The sequence below is a fragment of the Mustelus asterias genome, chromosome 26, assembly GCF_964213995.1.
Source record: "Mustelus asterias chromosome 26, sMusAst1.hap1.1, whole genome shotgun sequence".
Lineage (NCBI taxonomy): Eukaryota > Metazoa > Chordata > Chondrichthyes > Carcharhiniformes > Triakidae > Mustelus > Mustelus asterias.
In genome coordinates, this window is record NC_135826.1 from 37,417,724 (window position 1) to 37,432,522 (window position 14,799).

At 42.6% G+C, this 14,799-nt stretch overlaps 1 protein-coding gene across 2 annotated transcripts in view; it reads right to left on the minus strand.

The window, feature by feature from the left end:
- timm44 (translocase of inner mitochondrial membrane 44 homolog (yeast)) overlaps positions 1–14,799 on the minus strand; it is an 80,206-nt gene that overhangs the window by 20,398 nt on the left and 45,009 nt on the right. For both annotated transcript variants that reach the window (XM_078198476.1, XM_078198475.1), the window contains exons 8-11: positions 14,644–14,736; positions 8,746–8,870; positions 4,812–4,862; positions 261–350 (exon numbers count right to left, since the gene is read on the minus strand). In XM_078198476.1, the coding sequence (XP_078054602.1) occupies positions 261–350; positions 4,812–4,862; positions 8,746–8,870; positions 14,644–14,736 (359 nt within the window). The remainder of the gene's footprint in view (positions 1–260; positions 351–4,811; positions 4,863–8,745; positions 8,871–14,643; positions 14,737–14,799) is intronic.

The window sequence follows — 14,799 nt, forward strand, 5'->3', positions numbered from 1 at the left end:
CGTGGTGGGCGGAGTGGGAAAATTCGCCCCTATCCCTTCCAGGCATTAGCCCACCTGCTATGTATTTCCTAATTCTCTCTTGGTAAGTGAGGGATGCTTGTAGTGGGGAATGGAACACTTTTCATTTCAGGCACTTTCATTTCAGGCTTTAAGCACTTCCAAATCTTATACAGCAGGAGTTAGATACAAAGCTATATTTGTGGACCTGCTGCTGCTGTACAGTATAAGGGTGAAGACCGGTATTGAAGCCAATTACTTACATCAATGTTGTCAATGTCGAGTATCTTGGATCGGAACTGAAGGTTCATGGCCTTTGCCTGTTGGATGGGTTGTGCAAGCTGGCTGTAAGTCTGTTTGCAAGATAAAGAAAAACAAAAGTTGACTATTAAATACCAAAACATTGAACTGTCTGAAGAGTTCAAGTAGACTGGAATGTCATGTGGGCCAATGTCTTTGACCTATATGGACATAAAATGCGAGCTCTACTCAAGGTTAACTCTCCCGTTTGCAGCCTTGACAATAGGTTTAATGATACATTGCTCATATTTTGTGCTCCTCAAAGTAAGGTATGGAGTGTACTATTTCAGATGCTCTATATCAGCACCAAATACTCGCAGGTCAGGTGCAGCATAGATTAAATGAAGAGTAAAGTTTCCCATATACTGCCCCACCAAGCATTCAATGTTCAGATATAATGCAGGTTAGATACTGAGTTAAGCTCCCTCTATTAAGTCCTGTCAATAAGTCTCAACTCCCATCTTTATTTTTCTCACATCTACTAGCAAAAGGGTGTGAATGCCTGGTGTTCAAGACAGGCATAGAACTGCTTCACTCAACCATTACTTGCACTATGTACCTGCAAAGTCCCTGGGTTACACTGTGACTCTGTTTATTTTTTTAGTCAGGAGGTATATAGTGCCCATAAATGACAGAGTGGAATGATTCAGTCACACCCCAAAACATTAAGAGTAGCTGGTTGTATTATTCAGGAGTGTTGATTTATTGTTGCTGTTGAATAAAAACTAAATTATTTCGCACCCCATTTGGTAGGAAAATGACAAAACACTTCCAGAATGCATAACATGTCACTCAAGTGATGCAGCAGCATCTTATAATGAAACAACTTGGTCTCATTCATTCTACTTATAGCTCTTATACACACCCTATTATTAGCAAAAGTGAACTGCTGTGTATCTGCTGTGAAATAAGCTCTGTCGTGTACCCTCCATTGACCAGACACAGACTGAGGTCAGTTCATGTACCGCTTGTATGAACAAGGGAGCCAGGCATGAAGATGTGCCTCATCAGTCGAGTCAGACAGAAGAGGTTGGCAGATTCCATGGGAGTAAGTGACAGATCGGGTGTTGAATGGAATTTAGAGAGTGGGTGAAAGTGAGCAGCTAATCGAGTGGAGGCAAGAATGGAACTAGCTGAAACATAAGAAATAGGGTAGGAGGTAAGGGAAAGTATTTCACTTTTCACCACTAAATTTAAAATCCAGGTGGTCAATGATATTCTACAAATCCATCCAATTTCTTAGGAACCCTGACAATTAAAAGAATTCATTAGAGATAAAATGGGATGAGGTCCCGAGGAAAAAGGAGAGCAGGCAGATTTGGGACGGCCAAGGGGGATGTAGTTGGGGCTGGGGAATTGGAGAGATGAGGCTGGTTTATGAAAAAGAGTCAGCCTAGTTGGGCCTAACAGCATTCCAGTTCTCAATTATTTTATAGAATCCCTACAGTGCAGAAGGCGACATTCGGCCCACCAAGTCTGCACTGACTCTCTTACCGATACAGAATGTCTTACCCAAGCCTTCTACACCCACCATTCCCATAACCCCACACATTTCCCATGGCTAATTCATCTAATCTATACATCTTGGGACACTAAGGAGCAACTTAGCATAGCCAATCTACCGAGCCTGCACATCTTTGGACTATGGGAAACCCACGCAGACACGGGGAGAATGTGCAAACTCCACACAGTCACCCAAGGCTGAAATTGAACCCGGGTCCCTTGGAGCTGTGAGGCAGCAGTGCTAACCACTGTGCCACCGTGACACCCCTTACTTAACTTACTTTTCCTCCAGTTGATCCAGATTTCATTATCTGTCTTTCAGGTGAGATGTCAAACCAAGACCCCATGTGCCTGTTCAGGTGGCATAAAAGATCCTATAGCATTGTTTGAAGAATAGCAACTTGTCCTCCAACAATTCTTGGCCAACATTCCTCTTTCAAATACCAAAATCAGATTACTTGGTTATTTGTTTATTTGCTGTTTGTAAGACCTTGCTGTCCACAAACTGGCTGCTTGTTTATGTACACAAATAACAGGGAATACAGCTCAAAATTAATTGGCAGAGAGGAGTTTTGGGGTGCTCTAAGAAGTGGTGTTATAAATGAAAATTCTTTTCATTCATTTCAACTAAATGAAATTGCTCACCAGACATTCCGAAACTCCAATAACTCAGGTTCCCAACGTAATCCAAACAAAAATCACAAGAGACCATGAGAGACAACTGCTGCAACCTAAAACAATTAATTACCGGGGACTCTGTGCATCCACCAGAGCTTCAGTGCTGAACAACAGCAAATGAGCCGGAGAAAGTAAATTACTTCTAAACACCCCCCTCCTACTGTACTTGTTACCAAATCCCATCCTGCATTTCCCAACATACAGTGATGAGGGAACTTAAATGTCCAATTTCCCTGGAGACTGATTTGCTATCAAAAGGTAATCACAATCTCTCCTCCGTTAGATTGTTTCCTGCAAACACGGAATAATTCCTCTCCCTGCAAGGAACTGAAACATGCACCTTATTAGCAAGGGTGAATAACAATCGTCAAGCTCATTATACAAACAATTATATTTCTGATCTTACTTTCACGCAAACTGCATCCACTAAGTGATATGCACCAGCTATCAACCTAACTGCCAATTATATCAGGAATAAATCTTCACAAACATACGTGGGATAAATAATAGAAGGCTGGCATTTTTCGAATTCCTCTCAACTCCTCTCCCCTCCTGAAGACAGGCAGAGGTTCAGCAATAAATTGATTGCAGCATGGGAGTGCTATTAGCTGAACCATGTGGAATAGTGCAAAAAGTTACTTTTTTGTTTATTCATTCAAGGGACAGGGCGTCGCTAGCGGAACAGCATTTATTGCCCATCCCTAGTTGCCCAAGGGCAGTAGAGAGTCAACCACACATTGCTGCGGCTCTGGAGTCACATGTAGGGACAACAGATTTCCCTTCCCTAAAGGACATTAGTGAACCAGATGGGTTTTTCTGACAATCAACAATGGTTTCATGGTCATGAGTGGATTCTTAATTCAACATATTTTTATTGAATTCAAATTCCACCATCTGCCGTGGTGGGATTCGAACCCGAATCCCCAGAACATTAGCTGAGTTTCTGGATTAATAGTCCAGCGATAATACCACCAGACCGACGCCTCCCCGTTCTTCATCTTTCACCAAACTGAAATTTCAGCTGGTCAGTGATATTCCACAAAAGTACCAGTTACTCAGGAATCCTGATAATTAGATGTATTTCTGAAAAGATACAGAGAGAACATGAGGATGACGGATATAGGGGAGGTTGGTGAATATGGTAAAATCCAGAGAGATAAAGTTGGCCCATGAAAAAGCATCAGCCCAGTTGGGCTTAATAACACTGAATACTCATGATTTTATCTGACTCTTTTTCTAATCAATCCAGATTTTGTCTGCCTTTCGGGTGAAATCACATTGGTGAGACCACATTTGGAATATTGTGTGCAGTTCTGGTCACCTCACTATAAGAAGGATGTGGAAGCGCTGGAAAGAGTGCAGAGGAGATTTACCAGGATGCTGCCTGGTTTGGAGGGTAGGTCTTATGAGGAAAGGTTGAGGGAGCTAGGGCTGTTCTCTCTGGAGCGGAGGAGGCTGAGGGGAGACTTAATAGAGGTTTATAAAATGATGAAGGGGATAGATAGAGTGAACGTTCAAAGACTATTTCCTCGGGTGGATGGAGCTATTACAAGGGGGCATAACTATAGGGTTCGTGGTGGGAGATACAGGAAGGATATCAGAGGTAGGTTCTTTACGCAGAGAGTGGTTGGGGTGTGGAATGGACTACCTGCAGTGATAGTGGAGTCAGACACTTTAGGAACATTTAAGCGGTTATTGGATAGGCACATGGAGCACACCAGGATGATAGGGAGTGGGATAGCTTGATCTTGGTTTCAGATAAAGCTCGGCACAACATCGTGGGCCGAAGGGCCTGTTCTGTGCTGTACTGTTCTATGTTCTATGAAATGGCTCTTGCTGGGGTCTTTTGGTGCCTCTGATATCTTTTCTCATACTGGCAGGACATTCAGACATGAGGGCCTTCGCAGCAAAGCCTAATCCTATCGTCAAAAGCTGTCCACATAAACTCACTTTCTAGGAGGAGTCACTGGATTGTGATCATGAGGTTGGAGGGAACGCTGACTGATTTTTCCCACTCATTGAAGTCCACAGCTCTCTCGCCTGGGATGAGCTAAATCAGCCCTGTCCAGAGGTTGAATCACAAAACCTTCCTGGCCTGTGTGGTTCAGCAACTTACTGGATAAACACAGTCATTGGAGAGCGCTTTACTCTCTTCTATATGAATAAAATTACAGAAGAAGAGGGGTGTGGAGGGATATGGTCCAAGTGCAGGTCAGTGGGACTAGGCATAAAATGGTTCAGCACAAACAAGAAGGGCCAAAAGGCCTGTTTCTGAGCTGTAATTTTCTATGGTTTTCTAAGAAGAGATTTAATTAATTAATCAAATTACATACTGCTTCGTAACACCAATCCTTCAGAACTTCCAGTTCACCTCTCATGATAGCCTGCAAAACAAAACAGATTTTCAGTCAGAGGCCCTCACCATTTGCTTCAAGGATTTCCCAATGAGCTAAACAAACCCAATTTGTTGGGGGTGAGGGGGGGGGGGGGGGCGGGAGCAATGGGGGGAGGGATGCTGGGAGGGGGGATGCTGGGAGGGGGGATGCTGGGAGGGGGGATGCTGGGAGGGGGGATGCTGGGAGGGGGGATGCTGGGAGGGGGGATGCTGGGAGGGGGGATGCTGGGAGGGGGGATGCTGGGAGGGGGGATGCTGGGAGGGGGGAGGTTGGAGGGGGAGGGGGAGAGGGGGAGGCGGGAGGAGGGGATGGCCGGAGGGGGTGGCCGGAGGCGGTGGCCGGCGGCGGTGGCCGGCGGCGGTGGCCGGAGGGGGTGGCCAGTGGGGGTGGCGGGAGGGGGTGGCGGGAGGGGGTGGCGGGAGGGGGTGGCGGGAGGGGGTGGCGGGAGGGGGTGGCGGGAGGGGGTGGCGGGAGGGGGTGGCGGGAGGGGGTGGCGGGAGGGGGTGGCGGGAGGGGGTGGCGGGAGGGGGTGGCGGGAGGGGGTGGCGGGAGGGGGTGGCGGGAGGGGGTGGCGGGAGGGGGTGGCGGGAGGGGGTGGCGGGAGGGGGTGGCAGGAGGGGAAGTGGGCGTGAGGGGGAGAGGGGTGGCAATGAATATGAACATCCTGGCTGAATGTGTACATTGAGCCAATGCAACTCAGTTAAGCATGTGTGACTGGCACATAAATGTTAGTAGTGGGTCCGTTCGCTGGACAGAAATCACATCATAGAAATCATAGAAACCCTATGGTGCAGAAGGAGGCCATTCGGCCCATCGAGTCTGCATCAACCACAATCCCACATATTTACCCGCTAATCCCTCTAACCCACGCATCTCAGGACTCTAAGGGGCAATTTTTAACCTGGCCAATCAACCTAACCCGCACATCTTTGGACTGTGGGAGGAAACCCACGCAGACACGAGGAGAATGTGCAAACTCCACACAGACAGTGACCCAAGCCGGGAGTTGAACCCAGGTCCCTGGAGCTGTGAAGCAGCTGTGCTAACCACTGTGCTACCGTGCCGCATCAGATGAAGGCTGTCCTTCAGCATCCAGTGAAACATTTATGAGTTATGTTTGCATTACAGAGACATGCAACAGGGATTTCAGAAGGCTAGGTCATGTCTCATCAGCCATATGGATATTTTTGAAGAAGTAACAAATGATAAAGAAAATGCAGTGGAAGTGCTTTATATGGATTTTATAAAACGTTCCGTAAGGTATCAACTAAGAGACTATTGGTAAATAGAGTATCACAGAGAATTAAGTAGAATATGGCTACGTAGGTAGAAAAATATTTAGAGCAGAAAATAACACATCAACAAAGGAACTTTCCTCGACTCAAGGAATGTGGTGAGTGTTCCATGGAGACCCATGCTTAAGCTGCTCTTACTACATAAAGCACTTTGATTTAAGAATTAACAAGAAAATACCAAAATTTGATTGGTAGTACTAAATTAACGGACTACGGCAAATTATGATGACCATGATGAAAGATAGAAGATACGGATAGTCTCGCAGGATGTGCAGATAAGCGGCAGATGTAGTTAAATTCAAAAGTTATCTGGAAGAATAGGGAAAAGCAATACACCCCAAATGGAATAATCTTAAAGGGAAAAGGTTGGAGAACTTGGTATGCAAATACAAAGTCATATAAGAGGCAGCACAAGTGTACAAGATCATAAAAATGTAACTAGAAAACTTGGTTTTATATCGAGATACCATAAGAACATAAGAAGTAGGAGCAAGAGTGTGCCCTTTGGCCCCTAGAGCCTGCTCTGTCATTCACTAAGATCGCTAATTTGTTGTGGCCTTAACTCCACGTTCCTGCCTGCCCTTCATAACCCTTACTCCAATGTTGATCAAAAATCTGCCTTATTCAGCACTAAATATATTCACCGACCCAGCCTTCATGGAATTCCAAAAGCTAATAACACAAGCAATTTCTCCTCATCTTAGTCTTAAATGAGAGACTCAGAACTTGCTGTGTCCCCTGCCAAGCTGTTTCAGTATAGCTACAACACTGGCATCTACCGGGCAATGTGGAAAATTGTCCCGGTATGTCCTGTAAAAAGCATCACAAATCCATCTCGCCCAATTCCCACCCCATCAGTCTACTCTCGATCTTTGGTAAAATGATGGAAGGGGGTCATCAACAGTGCAATCAGGCAGCACCTGCTCAGCAATAACCTGCTTATGGGCGCTCAGTTCAGGTTCCACCACCAGGGTCGCTCAGCTCCTGACCTTCTTACAACCTTCAAACACTGATAAAAAAGCTAAACTATTCCAGAGGTAAGGTGGGAGTGACAGTCCTTGATATCAAAGAAGCCTTTGACCGAGTGTAGCATCAAGGAGTCCGAGCAAAACTGGAGTTAATGGGAATCAGGGAGAAAATTCTTTGCTGGTTGGTCACACCATAACAAAGGAAGATGGTTGTGGTTGTTGCAGGTCAATCATCTCAGTTCTAGGACATCACCGCAGGTGTTTCTCATGGCATTGTCCTAAGCTCAACAATCTTCAGCTGCTTCATGAATGACCTTAAAGTCAGAAGTGAGGATGTTCACTGTTGATTGTACAATGTTCAGCACCATTGGCAACTCCTCAGATACTGGAGCTGTCCATGTCCAAATGCAACAAGACGATTCTCTCCAATGAGAGAATCTAACCATTGCAGTTTGACATTCAATGGTATTATCATCGCTGAATCCGTCACTGTCAACATCCTGGAGTTTACCTTTGACCAGAAAATGAATTAGCCTATAAATACTGTGGCTACAAGAGCAGGTCAGAGGCTGGGAATTCTGTGGAGAGTACGCACCTCTTAATTCCCCAACACCATCTACAAGGCACAAGTCAGGAGTGTGATGGAATACTCTTCATTTGCCTGGATGACTGCAGCTCCAACAAAACTCAAGAAGCGTGACACCATCCAGGACAAAGCAACCCACTTAATTGGCACCCCATCCACTAATATTCACTCCCTCCACCACTGACGCACAGTGACAGTAGCGTATTGCTGTCTCATTATATTTTCATCTTAATTACCTTATTGACCCACAAGCTTTTCATTAATTGGAAAAGTCACTTGCATGGACACGCACCTCTGTCCACAAAGGACAGAATCTTGTGTGTGAATATATGTGGCTTCTCGATGCATAAATTAGCAACACTGCAATCCAACTAATAATCTTAAATTGGTTTTCAGTGTAATTCTTAGCACAATCAGGATTATTTAGCAAGTGTTGTCCAATCACAGAATCACATCTAATATTGGACACAACGTTTTGAGTTGTGCAAGCATGGACTGGTTTGGTGTGGTTGGTATGATCATCTATGGTAGATGCGGGATAGGAAAATATTTGATTGAAAATTGTGAAATAAAGATTTGGAATTGTAAACTGCCTCTTTATGAACCAGAAAATCTGTGCTGCTTAATACAATCCGCCAGTTGTTGGAACAGCCATTCCCTGGTTCATTCCCCATGGAAATGTCTTCACCAATCAGAGTCGACCTACCCAGTTTGAATTTGAAACAAAAGCTTGGCAGTTAACAGTTCTCTGCTACATTCTCCATGAAAATGCCTCTGCCAATCAGAGTCCACTAATCAGCACTCTCTTCTCGTGAAGTATAAATTGTTGTTCCCTTTATTGTTGGTTTATCTTGCTAACTGTTCTGATGAGTGCAAGACAAAAAATTTTGATAGCACGTCTCTATTTTCAGAAATACCATTATACTTCTACTTTTCATTTTACTGGTATTTTTACAGCAAATTGCATTTTTTCTAGATTCTCCCCATCCCCTCAAAAAAAGAAATTAAATGTATTCAGATACCTCCAGAACATTTGGAATAATGTCCCTCTCACATTGCTTTAAGAATGTGTCTTTATCAAAGCTTGGGTCAACCTTCAGAATTTCTGTCAGCACCTCTGACATTTCAGTCTTAGAAAACAGTCCCCCTGGGGAAACAAAGCAGAAGCACAAAATCAGCTCAGGGCTTATTTGATCAAAAACAAGACAATCTTGAAATACTTCCAACAAATTAATAGAAATAGTTTTGGCTGCAGCCCTTCAAGGGTTCAAAGTGTTTCACAGCAAAAACAAAATGTCAAAAAGCTTCAGGTCTAGACAAGACTGCAATTCAAAGTATTAGAAAAATAATCCCATTATACCTCTTATTTTATTTAGATACAACCTTCCAGTACTTACTGGGAATATATCTAAAAGCCAGTTTGTATGACAAGTTGTGCCCAAAAAAATAAAGAGAGAGTATGAGAGAGAGCCAACAAAGAAGTTGGAGAGGAAATCAAACTCAGGTCAACCGCTCCCACCCGACCATAGAACAGTGTAGTGATTTACACCTTCTGCTTAAAATTAAGCAGTTAAGTCTGTTTCCTCATTCGGTTCAGTCTGCTTGGGAGTATCTGTTTTTTGTCTCTGCCCTGCTTTAATAGAAATTCTCTTTTGTAAATCACTGCATGAATAAGTGAGGCAGAATTAGTTACCGAACCAAACCTGTCAGCAAATTAACCATAACAAACATTGGGAGTTTCAATGGAAAGTGCGTGCATTGAGACAACATCATTTTAAAGCTAGTGGGTAAAAGACACACAAATAGAATGGAACCCAGGGGCAAGATTGTGTTTTAAAGTCTGCAAAAGGAAACCAGAATGAAAAGGAAAATCTCACAGAGTTAGATGCGGGGCAGGTAAAATATTGAAAATTGTGAAATAAATATTTGCGATTGTGAGCTGTCTATGAACTAGAAATAGGGCCAATAAAGGGATTCTTCGGCAGGACAGTGAGGGTTCTGCTATGAAGATAAACAAGCCATATCATTTTAAACTGTTTGATTGGTTCAACTAATCAACATGTCAAATCATGTTCAAATCTCACTGACATATTTCCTTCAGGAGAGAAGTTTAACTTGGGTATAATTTCACAAGCAGCAAGCAACACAGTAAGTAGTTAGTCTTCAAGTGTGCCTGTAGGCCACTCAACTCGGGAGGGCATCTCAGCTGAGCATAAAAACATACCCTATCCCGATGTTCACACACACTTTACAGGACAGAACTCTGGACAGTGAGTAAGTGTACCAACCTAGGCTGTCATGCTTATCCTACCTAATGGATGCTGAACCTGCTATTGGATGACAGACTCAGACCTTCTGGTCTACTTATCTCAGTTACTCTAAACTCAAGAGATGTTGAGGAGCCCTTAAACAGAGTCCTAATAAAAGATACTATAGAATTTTATGCAGAAATAGTTGACATTATTTGAAGGTTATTTAATTTGGAGGAATGTTCAAGTATATTTATGATGCTTTATCTCATTGCATACTGAAAGTTCACTACAGCAGCACACACCCAGTATCTTCACTTTATCAGAGAAAAATATCCAACTCTGTTTTAATTAAAATGCTTCCAATTTAAGCCTCCTTCAACCAGGTTAATAGAAGCATCTGGATGAGTAACATAGTTCTAAAGCACTGATCGACCCAGGGAGCTGAAAGGGACCCCAACTGACAAAATGATTTTCATCACCAACTTTGCTCTCGACCCGTCTTCCCCAACCAATCAGTTGTGGCATTCACTATGTTTTAAAGCTGATTACTACATCGCCCTGTGAATACAGCTCCTTTCTGCGTCTGGATGGCAAAATTAGTATATACGTCCTGTCAGTACATTTTTCAGTCTTATTAATTTTATGGAGTTTTCACTGTGCAATGCTGACTCATTTAATTCCTGAGGGAATTATTTCTCAGACTACTTAATTTCACATTCTTTATTAACAACTGTTGATTAAAAGATCAGAAGCACATTTGCTGATAATACAAAATTATGTAGGCTGGTTAATTGCAAAGGGGAGGTGGAGATCATCCAAAAGGATTATGGAAGATTTAATTCACTGGCAAGTGGAATCCAACAGAACAGGGTGCTAACCATTAAACAAAATTTCCTAAAAAGAGATTAAAGGTGAAGGAAACAGAATGAGAGAATAATCGGGCAATGATGGATTGTCATTTTAGGAACTGTTTACAAAGTGTGAGCATTTCTAAAGGGAAATGCAGGCTTTTGTGGTAATTCAATGAGTTTAATCAATGACTATCTGGCCAGGAGTGCTGGAAGAGCCTCCCCCGATGTGGATGAAGCATTCAAATTAAACTCTATGGAGAAATAAAAGCCATCTGGCACAACAGAAGAAACAACGAGACCAGGAATGTTAATGGAATCAAGGACTAAGACTAGACCCATAAGATGTAGGAGCAGAATTAGGCTGTTCGACCCATCGAGTCTGCTTCACTATTCATCAAGATCATGGCTGGTCTGATATAATTCTCAACTCCACTTTCCTGCCTTATCCCCATAACCCTCGATTCCCTTACCAATTAAAAAATTATCTCAGCCTTGAACAGAGTTAACAACCCAGCCTCCACAGCTCTTTGCGATCAAGAATTCCACAGATTCACTGCTCTCTGAGTGAAGAAATTCCTCCTCATCTCAATCTTAAATGGGCGACCCCTCATTCTGAGATTGTGCCCTCCAATCCTAGATTCTCCACAACATGAAACATCCTCTCCACATCGATCTTGTCACGGCCCCGGAGAATCCTACATATCTCAATAAGGTCAACTCTCATTCTTCTAAACTCCAATGAATACAGGCCCAACCTACTTAACTTCTCCTCTTAAGAAAATCCCTCCATACCCGGGATCAACCTAGTGAACCTTCTCTGGATTGCCACCAATGCCAGTACATCTTTCCTTCGATATGGGGACCAAGGCTGTTAACAATATTCCAGGTGTGGTCTAAGTAGTGTCTTGTATAATTTTAGCAAGACTTCCCTATTTTTATAATCTATTCTCTTTGAAATAACAGCCAATATTGCATTTGCCATCCCAATTACTTGCTAAACTTGCATGCTAGCCTTTCGCGAACTATGCATGAGGTTCCCTCAAATCCCCCTGTGCTGCAGCTTTCTACAGTCTTTCTCCATTTAAATAATATTCAGCTCCTTTGTTCTTCTTACTAAAGCACATAACTTCACATTTTCCTACATTATATTCCATCTACCAAGTTTTTGCCCAACCACCTAATCTGTCTATATCCCTCTGTAGACACCACTTGCCTTCCCACCTATTTTTGTGTCTTTCGCAAGCTTGGCAATAGTACATTCACTTCCGTCATCCAAATCATTAATATATATTGTAAATAATTGTGGCCCCAGCATGGATCCTTGTGGCACTCTACTAGTTATAGATTGCCATCCTGAAAATATACCTCTTTTCCCAACTTTCTGTCTTCCATCAGTTAACCAATCCTCTTTTCATGCTAATATGCCATCTCCCAACAACATGGGCTCTTACCTTATTAAGTAGCCTTTTGTGCAGTACCTTATCAAATGCTTTTTGGAAATCTAAGTATATTACATCAACTGGTTCCCCTTTATCTGTCCTGCCCATTACCACCTCAAAAAATTCTAATAAATGTGTCAGGTATGATTTCCCCTTCATGAATATATGCTTGATTATATTATGTATTTCTAAGTGCTCTGCTATTATATCCTTTAACATTTTCCCAATGACAGAAGTTAGGCTAACTGGCCTATAGTTACTTATTTTCAGTCTCCCTCCTTCTCTGAATATAAGTATTACATTGGCAGTTTGCCAATCTTGAGTCTTTTCCAGAACTTAAGGATTCTTGGAAGATTACTACCAGTGCATCCCAAAGGAAAAACTTGAGAGATGTTGGATAGAATTGCAAAATACATGACAGAAACTACATCATTGAAGCACTGAGGAACTGCCATTGCTCCATGGAGGAATATGGAGATCAGGAGACAGGTATTTTATTGTAAGGTGACTAGAGGTTGTGAACACTGAGGGGATGAAAATGTGCAGGAGGTTAATGAAAAGAATGTGGACATCTCAGCAAAGAGTGTTTAGAATTGAATGAGAAGTGGAGAAGGTCATTCATCTAAAGGAAAGAGGGAGAGAGAGAGAAAACCAGAGACCTGATCAAAAAGTCAAAGGACAAGCAATGAACCACGGAGCAGAATGATTGGCAAGAGCAGCAAACTGGTGAAACACATGCCCTTTTTTATTCAATGCTCTTGATAACTTCTTTGTTGTGACACTGAAACCACTAGTAGCACACACAAAAGGTAAGTGAATGATCTATATAAACAAATCGTAGAAGGTGTGTTAAAAAGACCCAGTGAAATATGTTTGGGGGGGTTAAGTAAGTTAAGTTTATTTATTAGTCACAAGTAAGACTTACATTAACACTGCAATGAAGTTATTGTGAAATTCCCCTAGTCACCACACTATGGCGCCTGTTCAGGTCAATCCACCTAACCAGCACGTATTTCAGAATGTGGGAGGAAACCGGGGCAATCCCATGCAGACACAGGGAGAACATGCAAACTCCACACAGACAGTGACCCAAGCCAGGAATTGAACCCGGGTCCCTGGCGCTGTGAGGCAGCAGCGCTGACCACTGTGCCGTCCCCGATTCCAATGACAGCATTTATCATCCCATTATTCTTCTGGGCTAAGGCATTATTAGTCTTCAGAACCTTTCCAGCTCAATTACTACATAGACTATTTTTGACACACAGTCATTCCACACAAGTTGAATTTAGACCATGTAAAACCAGCCTAAAGTGGATTCTGGCCCATTTATATCTACTGCAACTGGTGTGAAGTGAATCGCACAAAACTCCCACTTGTTTTTTTCTGAGCTTTTCCATTTTTCAGAATACACTTTGTTAATATTAAAATTTATGGGCTTTCTGATCCCATTGAGAAATGGCCTGAGATTTGTGTTTCATGGTTTCCAAACAAAGCGTAACACAAAATCAGCTCTAGTCAGTTGGTTCCAGACCACTAAGTATGTCCAAGTCTCAAATTCATCATCAGCAGTATGATGATGATCAAAGATCTGTAACATAGTTTTGGATGTGTTATTTTCCACAATGAACAGCTAAGTTACAGTGGTTTCCAAACCTTCATAACTTTTCTTTCTCAAATCTAGATACAACTTGTCCCTGTCAACCCCAGTCAGCTAAATTCCATTATACGTGAGCTGCAAAGATCCATATCTGCATCTTTTCCTCATTAGGTCCTCTCAACAATCTTTGGCTTCTCATCCATCAGGCATCAACTTTAAAATTCCTTGTCTTTGTTCAAACCTCTGCAATCTTATTCACTTCTACAAGCCAGTGATTTATCATACTCTGGCCTCTTTTACCCCTATCAACCTTCAGTGGCAGAACCGTCAGATGTCAAAACCACACTCAAAGCTCACTCCCTAAAATTATTTACTTCTCTCGCCACTTTCAAAAGCCTGTTTGAAATCTATCTTTCTGACCATTCCTTCACATACATCCCTTATCTCAGCTCCTGCCAGCGCCCCCCTCCCATTCTCCTTCTCATGAAATTCTATGTTAAACCTGTTTTGTAAATCACATTTCTTGTTAGAAATTCAACTCAGATGAATACTATCGGGGGATGGGAGTGGGGTGGCAGCGGGAAACAAAGGTTGTAGACAGCAAGCTATTTATTTTGATATCCTGCATTTTTACCCTGGTATTTTGAAGGGAAGCTGTCACTTGTCTGGTGGAGTCTGCTTTACTGCGTTCAGCTGTGACATTTAAATAAATCATATTTAATAATACATTTCCTTCAGCTCCCACCTCCACAACAGAGACAGCTCCCACGTTTTTATTTACCTATCAAATCAGTGACTTTGTCTGTTATGGCCCTCGATGCCCTAATAAATGTATTGTCACTTTCATCATATTTCATCTTCATCTCAAAGAATCCTATAAGGGGTAAAAAAAGAGAAAAAATTGCATTTATTTCACCAAGTAAAACAGAGGCAAAGT